This window comes from Meleagris gallopavo, chromosome 11 (genome assembly GCF_905368555.1).
Source record: "Meleagris gallopavo chromosome 11, MGAL_WU_HG_1.1, whole genome shotgun sequence".
NCBI lineage: Eukaryota > Metazoa > Chordata > Aves > Galliformes > Phasianidae > Meleagris > Meleagris gallopavo.
The window spans coordinates 21,537,518-21,551,916 of NC_139414.1; the positions used below are offsets into that span (position 1 = coordinate 21,537,518).

The 14,399-nt window shown below is 39.9% G+C and overlaps 2 protein-coding genes across 2 annotated transcripts in view; one reads left to right on the forward strand and one right to left on the reverse strand.

The window, feature by feature from the left end:
* B3GALNT1 (beta-1,3-N-acetylgalactosaminyltransferase 1 (Globoside blood group)) overlaps positions 1-14,399 on the reverse strand; it is a 54,278-nt gene that overhangs the window by 37,696 nt on the left and 2,183 nt on the right. The window lies entirely within an intron of this gene.
* Positions 24-2,250, forward strand: ARL14 (ARF like GTPase 14). Its single transcript, XM_085232588.1, has one exon. The coding sequence runs from the start codon at positions 24-26 to the stop codon at positions 606-608; it is 585 nt and encodes a 194-aa protein (XP_085088714.1). The 3' UTR covers positions 609-2,250.

The window sequence follows — 14,399 nt, forward strand, 5'->3', positions numbered from 1 at the left end:
TTAATACAGAAACCACGGCACAAATGGGCCTCCACATCACCAAGCACTCCAAAGTAAAACAAGCTAATATACTGATGTTAGGACTTGATTCTGCAGGGAAATCTACTCTGCTGTACAAGTTCAAGTCTGATGACGTTTTTCTAACAATTCCAACAATTGGTTTTAATGTCGATATGATCGAAACTGGGAGAGATTTTACACTGACTTTTTGGGATGTTGGAGGACAACAGAAAATGAGACAGCTTTGGTGCAATTTCCTGGAAAATGCAGAAGGACTCGTGTATGTTGTGGACAGCGCTGATAAGCAACGTCTAGAGGAATCAAAGAAAGAATTTGAACTCCTTTTAAAGAATGAATCTATAAAAAACGTACCGGTCATCGTGCTAGCAAACAAGCAGGATTTGCCCGGAGCTTTAAATGCTGAGGAAATAACCAGGAGATTCCACGTGAAGAAGTACTGCTGTGACAGAAATTGGTACGTACAGCCCTGCTGTGCTATCACGGGAGAAGGTTTGTCAGAAGCTCTCCAAAGATTGACTGCATTTGCAAAACACTACAGCAGATCAAAGGAGATCTCTACAAGTTTTAAGCAAAATGAAAAAAGTTAAGAATTTCTACCATCAGATTTTGGTGAATATGACTCAAAATATTTTATCAGAAAGACTAAAATATTTGATTCTGGAGAACTCTTATAGCTAAATAAATATTTATAATGCACTTTGATGATTTGAAATTACATTCTTATACCTCCAGATGCTTCTGAGATACTGCTGCACTTCATATGGCACCATACTCGGGGTTATTCAGCTCAGAAGCGTGTGTTGAATGGCAAAAAAGGCAGAGTTGACCACTTTAATTTCTGCAGTTGCAAAGAAAATAGGTGAGCAATGCTTAAAATGTTTACGCCAAGTAATTCATCAAAAGGTAACAGAGCCAAGCAGTTCATTCAGCAAGAAAAGCAAGAGATGAGATGTTGTTTCATTAGACGTACGTGGACATATTTGTTGTATTTGTATTTGTTTGTAGCCTAAACTCTTAGTGATGTACAAAAAGAAATGTAACATTATTAAGTATTTGTTTGGATATTACTGCATTCTAGGACCGATTACTATGAATAGATTTTAACAAGCAGCATCTGCTCCTGCCAAGCTACAGATAAATCTGCTTGTAAGGTGTAGGTCTGATGTCACACTGTTACCCCCCTGTCCCTCTGCTGTTGTTTGGGGCTGCTGGTCAGCTCTTAGAAATCGGGACGGATCCTGTCCTGCCTGTACCAAAGCCACCTTAGATTTTGTTACTGAGTAATTTAGTTCTGATTAAATTTGACATAAGAAGTGCAACAAAGTGCTAATCCTGTTACTACAGTTTGGGGATTAAAGAAAAAAAAAAAAAGAATGAAATTTCTGTTGAGATTTCCTGATTCATGGAGTGAATTAATATTCTGAATGCTATTAAAGCAACGATGGATTGTTAACTAGAAGACTAATTGAACTGTATCAACCGTGAAAACAGTTTAAATGCTAAGATGGAAAAGTTAATAGAGCTTATTCCTTCATAAGAAAGTGAAAAGAGACCATGTAGTTATTGGTTATACAGTCCCAGAACATCCAGCCCATCTATTTCAGCCTTCTTGAGCCATGTCTGCAGAGGTAGAATGCTCCGGGGCTTAGGATGTTGCTTAGACACTTGAATTTCTTCTCCCCTGCATCTATCATAATCCCTGACCATGGGCGAGTCCTTCAGTCACTCTGAGCCTCAGTAGTCCCTTGGCAAAATGATCTCTGAAAAGCTGTGGCAAAGCTCAGCACATGTACCTTGTCTGCAAGAAGTCTGCATTTCTTTCTTACTAATAATCAGACAGGAATTTCAAGTTACAGAAGGGTGAAGAAGTAAGTAAAGCACCCAGCTGTACCCTATTGTCTCATGCATGTGTTCTTCACAGACAAGAAGCCATCAGGTGAATTCACTGCAATAGTGAACAAAGGAAGCTTTCTCAGCAGAAGCTGTTATTAACACTGACAGTAATTACTGTGGGCTAAATCCTGAGTCATGTTGAGCCTACATTTCCAAAAGCAGAGCAAGTCTGTAGACTCGACATTGCCTGGGCTGTTCATTTAGAGTCAGTGTAAAATACCTTCTAGCACAGAAAATATTTCTGATAAATGTGCAACCATGGAAATGTTATTTTTCCAAACTCAACAATTCAATGTTAAATATGTAACATTTCAGATCAATAAATTTATAAACATTTGTATTAGTGTGATTTAATTCTCCCACTAGTTTAATCTGATCAGATGTCTATTATAAACCAGAATCCAGTTCACTGGCCTCAGGATTTCCTCAACAGCAAGAGATTTAATGAGTGTACCAGGGTCTCTAATTAGACAAGAAGCAAGTTCTGAAGAGAGAAACAGCACTGTATGATTAGACCCAGTTGATAGAGCTAAAATACAGAGTAAGTTCTCCGGCACGCAGTTGCTTCTCCAGGTTATCAGATTAAATGATGCCCACACTGACTTGAAGAAAATCTTTTACAGTGCACTTCAAAGGAAATAAGACTTTTTCACATTCACTTAATATCAAGTACTTTTTTTATTTTTATTTTTTCTAAGGGCTTTCCTCACAAAACGAAGCCACGGCCATTTTATCTGCCTGTGGAGACCCCTTTCCCTGAATAATTTTTAAGCCTTAAAACAAATGTCAATCAAGTTGGACATAGAGGAGAATTCTCAAAGGAATTGCATGCTTGAAAGTTTAATTAAAAAAATCAATGAGATAGAGAAAAGTGACCACACTGGTGCCCTCGCTGAAGGCAAGGCTGATAAGGTACAAGACACTAATCTCCCAGGGGATGAATGTTCCATTTTAGCATTTCAGCCACAAGAGAGCCAACAAGAAGACATAAATCCACAGAGCACAGACTTTTAATTAGTTCCCTGCTCCCAGAGCTCCTCCTAGTTGGTATTTTTCTTTACTGTATGGATGAAGAGAGTATTGGGCTACTTTGGGATGAGGATATAGTGGGCGTAGAATCCACTGTTTAAAATTTCCTTTCTACACGTGGAGTAAAGCATCTCCTTGAGTACCCAGCACGCCCAGGGCAAGATCTGTGGAGAGGTTTATTCCATGGGTAAGAAGGTGCAGAGGAGCTGCAGCTTTTGTCTGAGTTCCGTAGGAGCACAGAGCAGAGCACCTCTGGGTGGGCCCTGCAGCCAAGGTGGCACATCTCCCTGGCCCACAGCCAGGCAGGGTTCGTGCTGAATGAGTTATAAGAGGTGGAGAGCAGGGTCTCCTGTGCAAGTTGCCACATCTGTGCCTTCTGCTCTTGTGCACATAAACAGCCCAGGGCGCCGTTTGCTCCCTGCTGGAAGCCTGGATATTGTTTGATACCCGATCCCATCACAGGTCACATGTGGAATTAATGGCAAGGAAGTTAAAAAGGCATTTCACCACTCCATCCTGCTATGGGGAGCTTCAGATCATTCAATTGCTTGGCTGAAAAATACAGTAAGCAGAACGGTGTATATGTTAAAGAGCACAACCAAACTGAATCCTACTTGTGCTAAAAATACAAGGCACAGCATCATAAGCACAACTTATTCCGGGATAACTTTTATTTTGTTATTTAAAAGTTATATTATATACTCACTAAGAACAATTTTAGGATTCTTGAAGGAAATGTTCAGGGCACTTCTAGAAAGCAAGAAGAGTGCTGCCCCCTGGTTGTGCAACAGAATGTCAGAAGCTGCTTTTTCATACTGCAGCCAAACTGAGCAGATCAGCTGGTGTGTGACTGGAAAAGTTTGCATGGGGGGAAGGTTTTAAAGGCACTGGGGGTCCTGCCAGCCTTCTATAATGATTCTGAGTTTGGAACTTTTTTCATTAGCTTTTGCAATGAATCACAGCCTGTCTGCAGATCCCTGACCTTATGTTCCTGCATTTCTTATTGATGCATACAGACAGTCTTGTGCAACTGCATGAGACAGGCAGAAACATCAAATATGTTGCAGCTACACTGTGGGAGTCCTCCAGTGTCTGCTATTATACGAAGTTGGCTGTGCCTGTTTGTTTCTGTTCAGAACAATCATCCCTGAATAAGTAAATGGTGCATAGCTGAGACTGTGAAACACAAAGGGCAGGATGTGAGAACCCTCAGGCATGCCGTATGCTGTCAGCTCTCGAGGAGCTTATTCAGTGGGAAATGTTTGGGTGTGACAATTTAGAAGTTAAAAATATGGAATATGGGGAAACATCCTTCTGACCAAACATTGATGACTGTGGTATAAAATCACAATTGTCTTTCTGAATTTTGGAACAGATGTCACAGAGCTGATTGAACGCCATCCCAATAGGATTGAATGCTGTTTTAAAGGAAGACAGGGAACAACCTAAGGAACCACGGTACATTTGGATAGTAACACTCCCTCCTTCCTCTGGGAAACAACTCCTCCAGTAACTGAATACTCTGCAGAATCAAAGGAAGGGATAGTGCAGAAGAAATGCAGGACTTCTGAGAAAGGCTTTCTCAGTATCAGGTAATCTAAGCTGGTCGAGTTACCTCACGTGTCTCTACTGCCATTCCTCCTCATTTCAGACAACTAAAATGAAATAATAGAAGACTTTCATATATCAAAACAAACATCCATCTGTTTTTATTTGTTCAGAATATTTAGAAGCACTGTGTGCATGTTGAAGTAGGCTTTAACTTTTTGTTAAAATAAATGACCCATGCAAAGTTCTGTGCTGCTACAATTAGAGTTCTTGCACTTGTAATTGACTCAAGTATTCCTATTAAGCACAGGCACAAGAAATCTGGACATTTATCTCATCAGATCACAGTAGATTATTTAAGTCTCTAACTCAGGATGTCAAGTCTTGAGGGTGGACACCCTACTTAAAAAGCACACACCATACTCTGGGTAAAATTTACAAATACAAACTAATAAAACTATAACAATTTTGTACTTATTTTGTATACATGTGACTTCAACAAATCATACTTTACCCTGTGGCTTTGTTCCTGCAGTATTCTGTGATGTTCTTGTCCTGCTCACAGCAGTGCACAGTTTACCTGCATTGTCACTGTGCTACATCTGGAGCGAAGCTGGGCTGCCATAACGGGACACCTCCCCTCCTGCTCTTCTCCCTGACCCCTTCCCCAGGTACACAGTTACACTTGCAGGTCTTTGCACAGCAGAGATTTTCTCACTTTCCCACTGCTTCAATAGTTACCACAGAAGCAATGGCAGTTTTTGTGGTCTTTTTATTAGATTTTCATTGAGCTCTGTGTGCTTGCTCTCATGCTGCTCCTTATACTTGGAAACAATAACCCAAATGAATTTACAAAACTGTTTCATTGTTTTTTTCCAGATCCTTCCTTAAAGCACTCCCTTCCCACCATGTATTCAGAAATCCTGACAATAGCTCTCCTGCTTTTACGATACGGCCTTGGCCCATATTTTTGACAACTATTTTATTATTTCCTTGTATTCCTCTTTTAGCTCCAGAATGTGCTTTCTTTGGTCCAAAGATCATCTTTTTGTTCTGCGTTTCATATACTGCCTGATTGATGAAAAGAGTTTATAGACTGTATCCTATTGCTATCGTTAGCCCCAATCCTATGGGATATCTGCAAAAATAAACAATTTTTGAGTTAAAATAAACCATAAGGCTTCAAAATCTAAGCCTTGTGTATTTGTCCTTTACAGTAAAGATAGTTGGAGACAGCAGCAACACCTGCACTGCTCCAAAGCCAATCTCCCTAACAACCACGCTTGGCTGTTAAAGGGTAACTGTGCCTTAATATCGCTCAGTTACTTTATCTAAGGTATACATATTAATCACTGAAGAATGCTATTCTCTCAGCCCTCTCTGAACTGATTTGAAATTCTGAATTTATGAGAAAATCCCTCATTTCATTTTGATGTAAAATAAAACGTAAAGGTATTCTGTAAACAGCTTAACAACTACAAGAGAGATGAATGTCAGCCTCCATCAGTCGGGTTTGATGCCCAGAGCCCTTCCACCTCTGGATGCTGTCATCTCACCTACCCATGGCACAGGGCCATGCCTTTTGTCTGAAATCACCTTTTTCCTTTGCTGAGGACTTACAATGTAAGGTTCATTGTGCCTAAAATATACATAGCTGCTCACAATAGGAATGCTGATGTATTCATCAGTTACACATGCTGCAGGCAGCACAAGTGCGTAAAAATACAGCTTGATTTACTCTGGTTTATTTCCTAATCTAAGAAGATTAAAATAAAATAAGAAATAGTCTGCTTCAGACAAGGTATATAAGGAATTATGCAGGAGGTGAACTGAGAGAAGATAAGTAAAGAAACGATGGAAAAATATATAAAAAAAGAAAAATTGGTGAGAAGTGTTCCCAGGGCAAACACAGCAGTAGGTACGTGCAGATAAACTGAGCAACACAAAGCAACACAAACAAGTCATGCTGCAGTCACCAACTCTTGAGCATTTTTCACATTTCCCTCTCGTTATAAGAGTGATAAGAAGCCTCTTCTTGTTTTAAAATAAATATTTAATGCATTCTCACTTTTGCTCACATACGTAACCACACAAGTATTCTCTCTGTGTGCATTACACCAAAAGGAGATTTTTTTCATAGATTTCAGTGACATTCAGCCCCCAGAACAACATCTCCTTAAGGAAAATGTAGTACAAATAACTGACTCCCTATCGCAACTCTAAGTAGTATTAATTAACTATTTAATCCCAAATAAGAATAATTAAAATATGTTGCACCATATCAAAATCAAATGTGGAAATGAAATACAGTAGCCTAAAATTGCTCTTCTACCTATCCTACATAAGAAGACACTTGTGTTTCTCAGCTATCATCTGCTTAGTAAGGACTATACTTCACACCTTTCCTTTTTTAAAACTAAGATTTTCCAAAGAGTCTTTTGGTTCATCAAGCACTTAAGATAATCATTTACTGCCTATGCTACTAAGCAAACAAATACATAGTCTTAGGTCTCATGTTAGTAAAAAGCCCACGTAGAGTTCTGGGTAAAATTCAAGCCAAATACTGGAAGTCCTTATCTCATTTGAGCAAAATTACAAAAACACTTTATAAAAGTTCAGTATTTCCTCACTGAGACATCTTGTGGCACATAAGACATACTGCAGTTAATAATAATTAAACTCTCCGACTGTAAATTCAAATGGTGACAACGTGAGCTTGAGATCATTTTGGTTTGAGATGTTTATACAACACAGAGCTAAAAATCTGCACACTCCTTTTTCAGCCACAAACTCATTAATTAAAACAGCAGTGAAGCCGTTCAGATAAGAACCTTTACAGATATCAAATATCTACAGCCCAGTGGTAACAAATGTGGCACTTCAGGAAATACCCACACTTCATTCCACCTTAAGATGACTGTTTCAAAATTACAGCACTTTGGGGAACAGAAACTTCCTAGCAGTGCATGTTTTCTCAAAGAAGTGTCTAAACAGAGCGATGCATTTACTTTAATATTTGACCTGGACAAAAAATGTTCTGCTTTAAACCACTTCAAATGTAAATATTCCAAATCAACTCCAAATGCCACGGACTGAAATGCTCGACATTCTTCTGTCAAAAGATTTTTCTCAAATAACTTCTTTTGAGGAAATTATTTAGAATTCCCTCATTAACAATTCTTGTTATTCTGTTCATTTGTACCTCACTGGATCATCTCATCCTCTCGCAGCCCTTCCAACTCATGAAGATAAGAGTACCACCAGTGAGGAAGTGGCCAGAAGAGCTCCCCCGATACACAGGAGACCTTCTGTAAGTGATTAATTACATCATTAACACAGAACCCTCTTCTATATGTTTCTTCCTGTGCTCTGGGGGCTTACTCTCACTAACCCACTGGGCACAAAGACATTGTGTATTTCCTTGTAATTAAAAACCCATTCAATATTTTAACAATGTAATTCACGTATACAGCAAATTGTATGATGTCTTTCATATTTGCTTCACGGGGTTCTGATTTATTTACAGTATGTAAATGCTGAGAGGATTAAAAACTGTTCCTATCTCGTGGGAATCCCTCCTGCAATCTGGTCTATAGAAGGAGCTGTGATTGTCATATATAATGAGCTAAAGTTAACAGAACAACAAGCCTGACATTTACTTGAAACATCTCTTGAAGTTATGGAGCACTGAACTTAAGTTTTGAAGCAACTTGATTTAATATTTGACTGTCACATTGTTGGTGCATGGTAGTGTCTTGTTTTAGTAAATTCAAGATTAATTCCATAACAGCACTCACCCTAACCTAGCACCCCTCTGATAGCCAAGCCTACCTCCCCAGAAAGTGAATCCTCGTGCCATCAAACATGTGGCTGTGCCCCTACCTGAATGGCTGTCAGTGGGTTTCCTAGGTGAAGCAGTTGTTACTGGGGTGGAAATCACCCACTGATTTCTTTTTCTAACTCTTGGTTGTAGCCTTTGGGAAAAAAAGTAAACAACAGTCATTCAAATATTCAATAAGCTTTACCCAGTAACACAGATGTCCAAAGCTTAACAACCTGTTAGTGCACAACACGTGCCTGTTCCCTTCTTCCTTCACTCACTCCTTTGTTTGTTTGTTTGTTTTATTTTTCTCCAAAAGCAATTTTTATTATTAGAGTAAAATGTACACTGGCAGCTATGGACACAAAAACAAATATTCAGGCAGGTAAGTCTGCCTCAAAATCTTCTGTGTAACAGACGGAAGCTCAAGGCAGCTTTACATCAGTTTTTTACTTCCTACTTTGTGGGCAAGTACTACTGATAGTCTTCTGAAATACTGCAAGAGTCGGCCATCACAGCATCCAGGACTGCCATGCTGCCAGTCCTGTCACTCAGCAGCACTGCTTCCCCCCAGTCCTCTCTCTGTGCCAGCATTATTTTCCTGCAGGAACAGCACAAAATTCTGCCCTATCTGTCTCACAGACTGAATATCACAACTGAGAAAGGACAACAGTCACTCCATCGCTTATTAGGATGTAATTATGTGCTCCTAAACCAGAATTGCCATTAACCTTAAAATGAATTTTCACACGAAGTAGTTAGTAATTTATAAGAGCCTTGAATTACAGTTCATAACTGAAAGGAGATTTTAATAATATAAAAAGAAGTAATGAACACTAAAAGAAAGAGTTGATGTAGGTGATCTGATAGAAGTATAGAGTCCTTCAAGCTACTAAAACTCCACATATTTCAGGAAAATTATGTGGCCATTATTCCCCCTCCAAAAGAAAAGCTGAAACAGAAATATTACCCTTTATCAGACACCAGAAAATAAAGGAGAGCTCAGTCACAAATTCTTACAAGAATGGGCCTCGTTAGTGCTGCTGCTCAGAAGTACTCATTTTCTTCATTATAGTTCAACAAAGAGATATGCATAGTTAGTGTATTTTCACATCTCTACTCAATACCGATCCTTCAGCCTTCCAAAATTCCAAACGCAGTTATGTATTCTAGTTCCCTTGCAAAATTAGACTGAAACACAGCATTGAAAATAGCAATCTGCATCTGGACATTTACATATTTATTCATAAAAGATGCATCTCAGATCTGATGCCATTTTGTACGCTAAATTCTGCTCACTGGCAGCATCAACAGCCAGAATCATAGAACGGCCTGGGTTGAAAAGGACCTCAAAGATCATCTAGTTTCACCCCCCTGCCACGGGCAGGGTCACAACCACCAGACCAGGCTGCCCAGAGCCACATCCAGCCTGGAAAGATGTAATACAGCTTAAAATTCAGGTGCCCCCATAAACGTCCCTAGTTCTGTGATCCTATTAGTCATAGGGCCACAGAATATCTTTAGTTGAAAGGGACTTACAAGGATCAAAGAGTGCAACCCCTGTCTCCACACAGCACCACCCAAAATCCAAACCCTATGTCTGAAAGCACTGTCCAAACACTTCTTGAACTCCAGTGGCTTGTAGCTGTGACCAGTGCCTTGCGGAGCCTCTTACAGTGTTCCACATCCAATGTGAAACTTCATATTAATTTTTAATTGTCTAAGCATATTGTATATAACACTTGTTTTTCAAAATACAGCTCTGAGCATCATTCTTCCACCTGATAGACCAAGGAACAGAGGATGTGAGGGCAGGTGACCTCTGCTTGCTGAGGACAGCACAGGAGAGGAACAGAACTCAGAATATTGAAGTTCCCAGTCCCTTGTGCAGATAATAGTTTTCCTTCTAAGAACCATTATGGAATTCACCTAAAGCAGAAGATTCCTTTCACTGTGGTATCATCAGTGGAGCTATCAGAGGAGAACTTGGTTCCAGCGACTTCTTTCTTTTTTTAACATGGAAACAACATATCCCCAAGCCTGGCAGGGAACACAGAAACAGCTCATTTAACCAACAATTTCCTCACTTTTTATCTCAAACAAACTTTTTTTCCCCGGTATTTATTAGGAAATTGTTCTCTTTGAAAGGTAGAGCTGCTACAACAAAGACAGGAAACTCAACTCCACAATCTGCTGATCCCTACTTGGTTCTCCTTCTTCTTCAGCTATTTGCAGCTGACAGATTCCATGATCACCAAGAAACTTCCTTGGCAAGAGTTACTGCATGGTCCCTAAGTTTGTCTTCAAATGATCTGATCATTAAAAGCCAAACGTACAGAGACTGGTGAATTTTTCTACAGTTCAATTTAAATCAAAAGCAATCTCAAAATAGAAGGTTATATTAAATACAAAGTTATATTAAATCAGCTCAGGCATAGGTTCGTGTACAGCTCCAGATAGCTCTGACAGCCTGACCATAAATTCTAACATGAGCGCCTGCTGCTCAGTGTTTGCAGTCATGTGGGAGCCCTACGTTTATTTTCTAATCACAAGAGCAGATGTTCAGCTGATGTGAATCAGCAAACCGCCCCCAAAGCCAAAGGAACTACCTTTAATTTGTACCATCTGGGGATCTGTTTTGCAGGCCCTCTTTTTGAAGGCAAAGAATGCAGTGCGTTATCTTAGAACTAATCGCACAGTAGCTTCCAAAAAAAAAAATGGAAAAGGAAAATATCTAAAGCTCTTTAACTAGAAAAAAGAAGTCCTCATTACGTGGTGCTTCAAATTCAAACAGGCCGTGTGGGAGGACATCCCCAGGACAATTATAATACTTAGGCTCTAAGTAAGCACAGGAAAGAAAGCCTGGTGAAGGACAGCGTTAAACGAGTGAGAGCACTAAAACTGATTTGGCACAGTGACACCAACAGGCCTTTGGATTTATGAACATCTGATATGGGCCAGCGCTGAAACCAAGCGCGAGAGCTTCTCTCAGTAATGTTAGTGCATTGTACAACGTGATTACAGTGTCAAAAATGGAAAGGTGTTGAATCCTACTGAGTTTTGGACAGCTTAGGACATTTTAGGCTGGTTTTCAGTTCCGTGCAGTTCAATGCTCTGAGTATTTGCGTTGCTAGAAAGGTTTCTAAGCACTGCTCCAGCTAAAGGGTAGTTTTTAAAAGTATAAATACATTAGGTTTTTCGCTAAATACAACAAAGCTAAAATACAGTGTAACCAATGACTCTAAATCCTAGATGCAAAATGGACACAGAAAAATAAAGGGGACACATGCACCAGAACTCCACAGCTTTTGAATGTGACAGAAACATCCCATTGCATGAGAGAATGACTCTTGTGTGCACATGAATTTAGCCCAAAGATATGAGAGCTGAAACTACTTGCAGAAAAATTCCCTAAAAGCTATTTCTGTGCATGCACTGAAGCAGCACCTGTCATTGATTACACGGGTTGTATTATCTTTCAAAGCAGGGTAAATCATTTCTCTCGCAGCCTTGGCCGCAGAGCAGCACTCTGATGTCTTCGTAGGGGTAACTGCAAGGCCTGAGATGAACACAGACACTTGCCAGGGGTGGTTACAAAATGTTGGAATACTATACTACATGTTATGTATAGTCATGAGTTTCTGGTTCGCATATTTTACTACTGTCATGCAAAGGACTTCAGGCAGCTTCCAACTTAAAAAGCAACTTAAAACAGCAGAGTAACAGTTTAAAAAGCACACTGAAAAAGTGAGGAGAGAATCAGGGCAGAAGGCTGTACTTCGTTTTAGATGTTCATTTATCTAAGATAGCGCTATTACTGTATTTCTAGCTCAAAAGGGATGACAAGCATCCACCCCACGTTTCTTCAGTGCACAGTCCATCATACTGCACTTTTGCCTCCAGACATAGGAAAAAGTAAAGCCATGATAGCAGTCATCAATGACAGCAGGAACTCTAGTGTGTTGTGGCTGCTGCAGGTACAGCACTGCAAATTGACTTACAACTGGAGCAAAGCAAATCTGAACAGCTAATAAAGAACCAGCTAACAAAGCAAGAGGTCAGAGAACTTCAGGTTGGTGTGAACATTTTCTAAAAGAGAAAAAATTACAGTCTGGCTCAAACAGTTCAAGTGAGTAAAATAGGAAAACAGCATAGGAGATTATGGAGGCTCAGGCAAAACCCAACACCGTACTAAAAGGTGACATCCAAAACATAGCAGCTGGAAATGGCACATACAAAAGCACAGTTCTAACCCAGAGATGTAAAGGAGGACTAAATGTAACAGCAGTACCTGGAGAGTAGAAATCAATTTTCCTCTTAGATTTAATCTTAAAAGTTGCGCTGTCTTTTGCAAAAGCCCAACTTTGATTTAGTTCCCCTAAAGCAGCCCGTGGCTCTCAGTTCAGGGGGAGGCCAGAAATACAAGCATAGTGCGTGCTGCTCACAGCCCAGCGCTGCGGTGTAGGGTCTGCACAGGCTCATGCTAAGGGCTGTGTGCCGACTTGTTTCTGGCACCATTACGCCTCCACCTGCCCTCTCCTTCAGCAGAAAAAGTCTGTCAGCACCTCCATCTCTCTCTAGAAAAGCTTTTGATGTTAAGGAGCTACAGCAGAGCACTTTGGGGACAAGTGAAAACAAGTGCAAAAGAACCTGAGCTACTTCATGGAGCTTGAACCAGCCACAGAGTTTTACTTGAATGGGTCCCATTCAATCTTATGTAGCTATTTTCTGTAATGATGTCCATTTCAAAATAAAGCCCCATTTTGTGAAGCCCAGTTCTGTTTTCATGTCTTTCTCAACTGGTGCAGCATTCACAGCTGATCCCAGTTCAAGTTCAGGTATTACTTGATATGGCTGATTTAACGTCCAGCAAGCACAGTTGGGGTCCAGACTTGGAAATGCTGCTTGTAAAATGAACACATATATAGCTGTGTTTGCACACCAAATAGAAGATTATCAGAAAATATCCTACCAGCAGACTAATATCTACTTTTTCGTTAATACTAGCTATTCCATTTTGAGTCTGAAAAGGCACATAAGCCCCAGGATTAGTGAACATTTTTCTATGTACAAAACAAATCTTCTCAGCTTTACATAATATCTTGTTCCTTACACTACAGATATAGGTTTACTGGCTATGAGAAGCGATTTCCAGCAACTCATTTTACTCAAATGGACCAAAATTTCTGTTTTATGTTAAAAAAACAGACCAGCATCACAAGAATTCAGAAGAGAACTGTTCTTCAAAACGAGCCTTCCATGTGCTGGGAGATTTGCATCGCAGATCTGAGGTAAAACCAAACCAATACAAAAATAAGTTGGTAATTGTTCCTCTGAGAGCTAAACAGATTTATTAGACTACAGTTAAACAAAATGCACTTGATTAATCTCTGATTATGTCTTCACTTAAGACAGACTGTAAATTATTCTTCAGATGATACCAGATCAGAAATACAGATCAAAGACTGCTGAAGGATAGTCTTCCTCTGAACATACATAATTTAATAACAGCGAAGCTTGCTCTTGAATTTTATATGAAGGTGCATGGTAAGAAAACCACGCATGCCAGAATGGTCTGTTAGAGCTGTGATTTTAAGGCAGGTGTCAACTTGAAGGAAGATTCTCCAAGGAATGCTAACTGAGTGATTCTTAGTTATTTTCAAATGGTTACTCATGAAATGACATGGCTATTGCTCAGCTCCTCCTTTCGGTCAATCTTTTTCCAAGAACTGAGAGGTAATGCTAAGAGAGAGATGATTCCATGGAAAGGTCATTGTTACTAGTTGGGGCATTGAGTCAGTTTTGGTCGCTAGAGAATGCGCTGGCCTTCCAATTCCATCCTTCCCAAACTACATGCTGTGTAATCAATCAGTGCTGAGCGTGGTGACAGTGGGAGGTGGCAGAGGCGATAAGTCAGCCTGTTTAGGTTAGCAAAGACAAGGAAAAGCTAATTATGAAAACAGCAGTGATGGGAGAAAACTCTTCTTCCTTTTCGTAAACTTCTGGGCCAGCTCTTAGACACTGAGTATTTTTTTCACCTTGTCATCTTAAGGCATGATCAGAAATCAAACTACAGAGTCCAATTTCA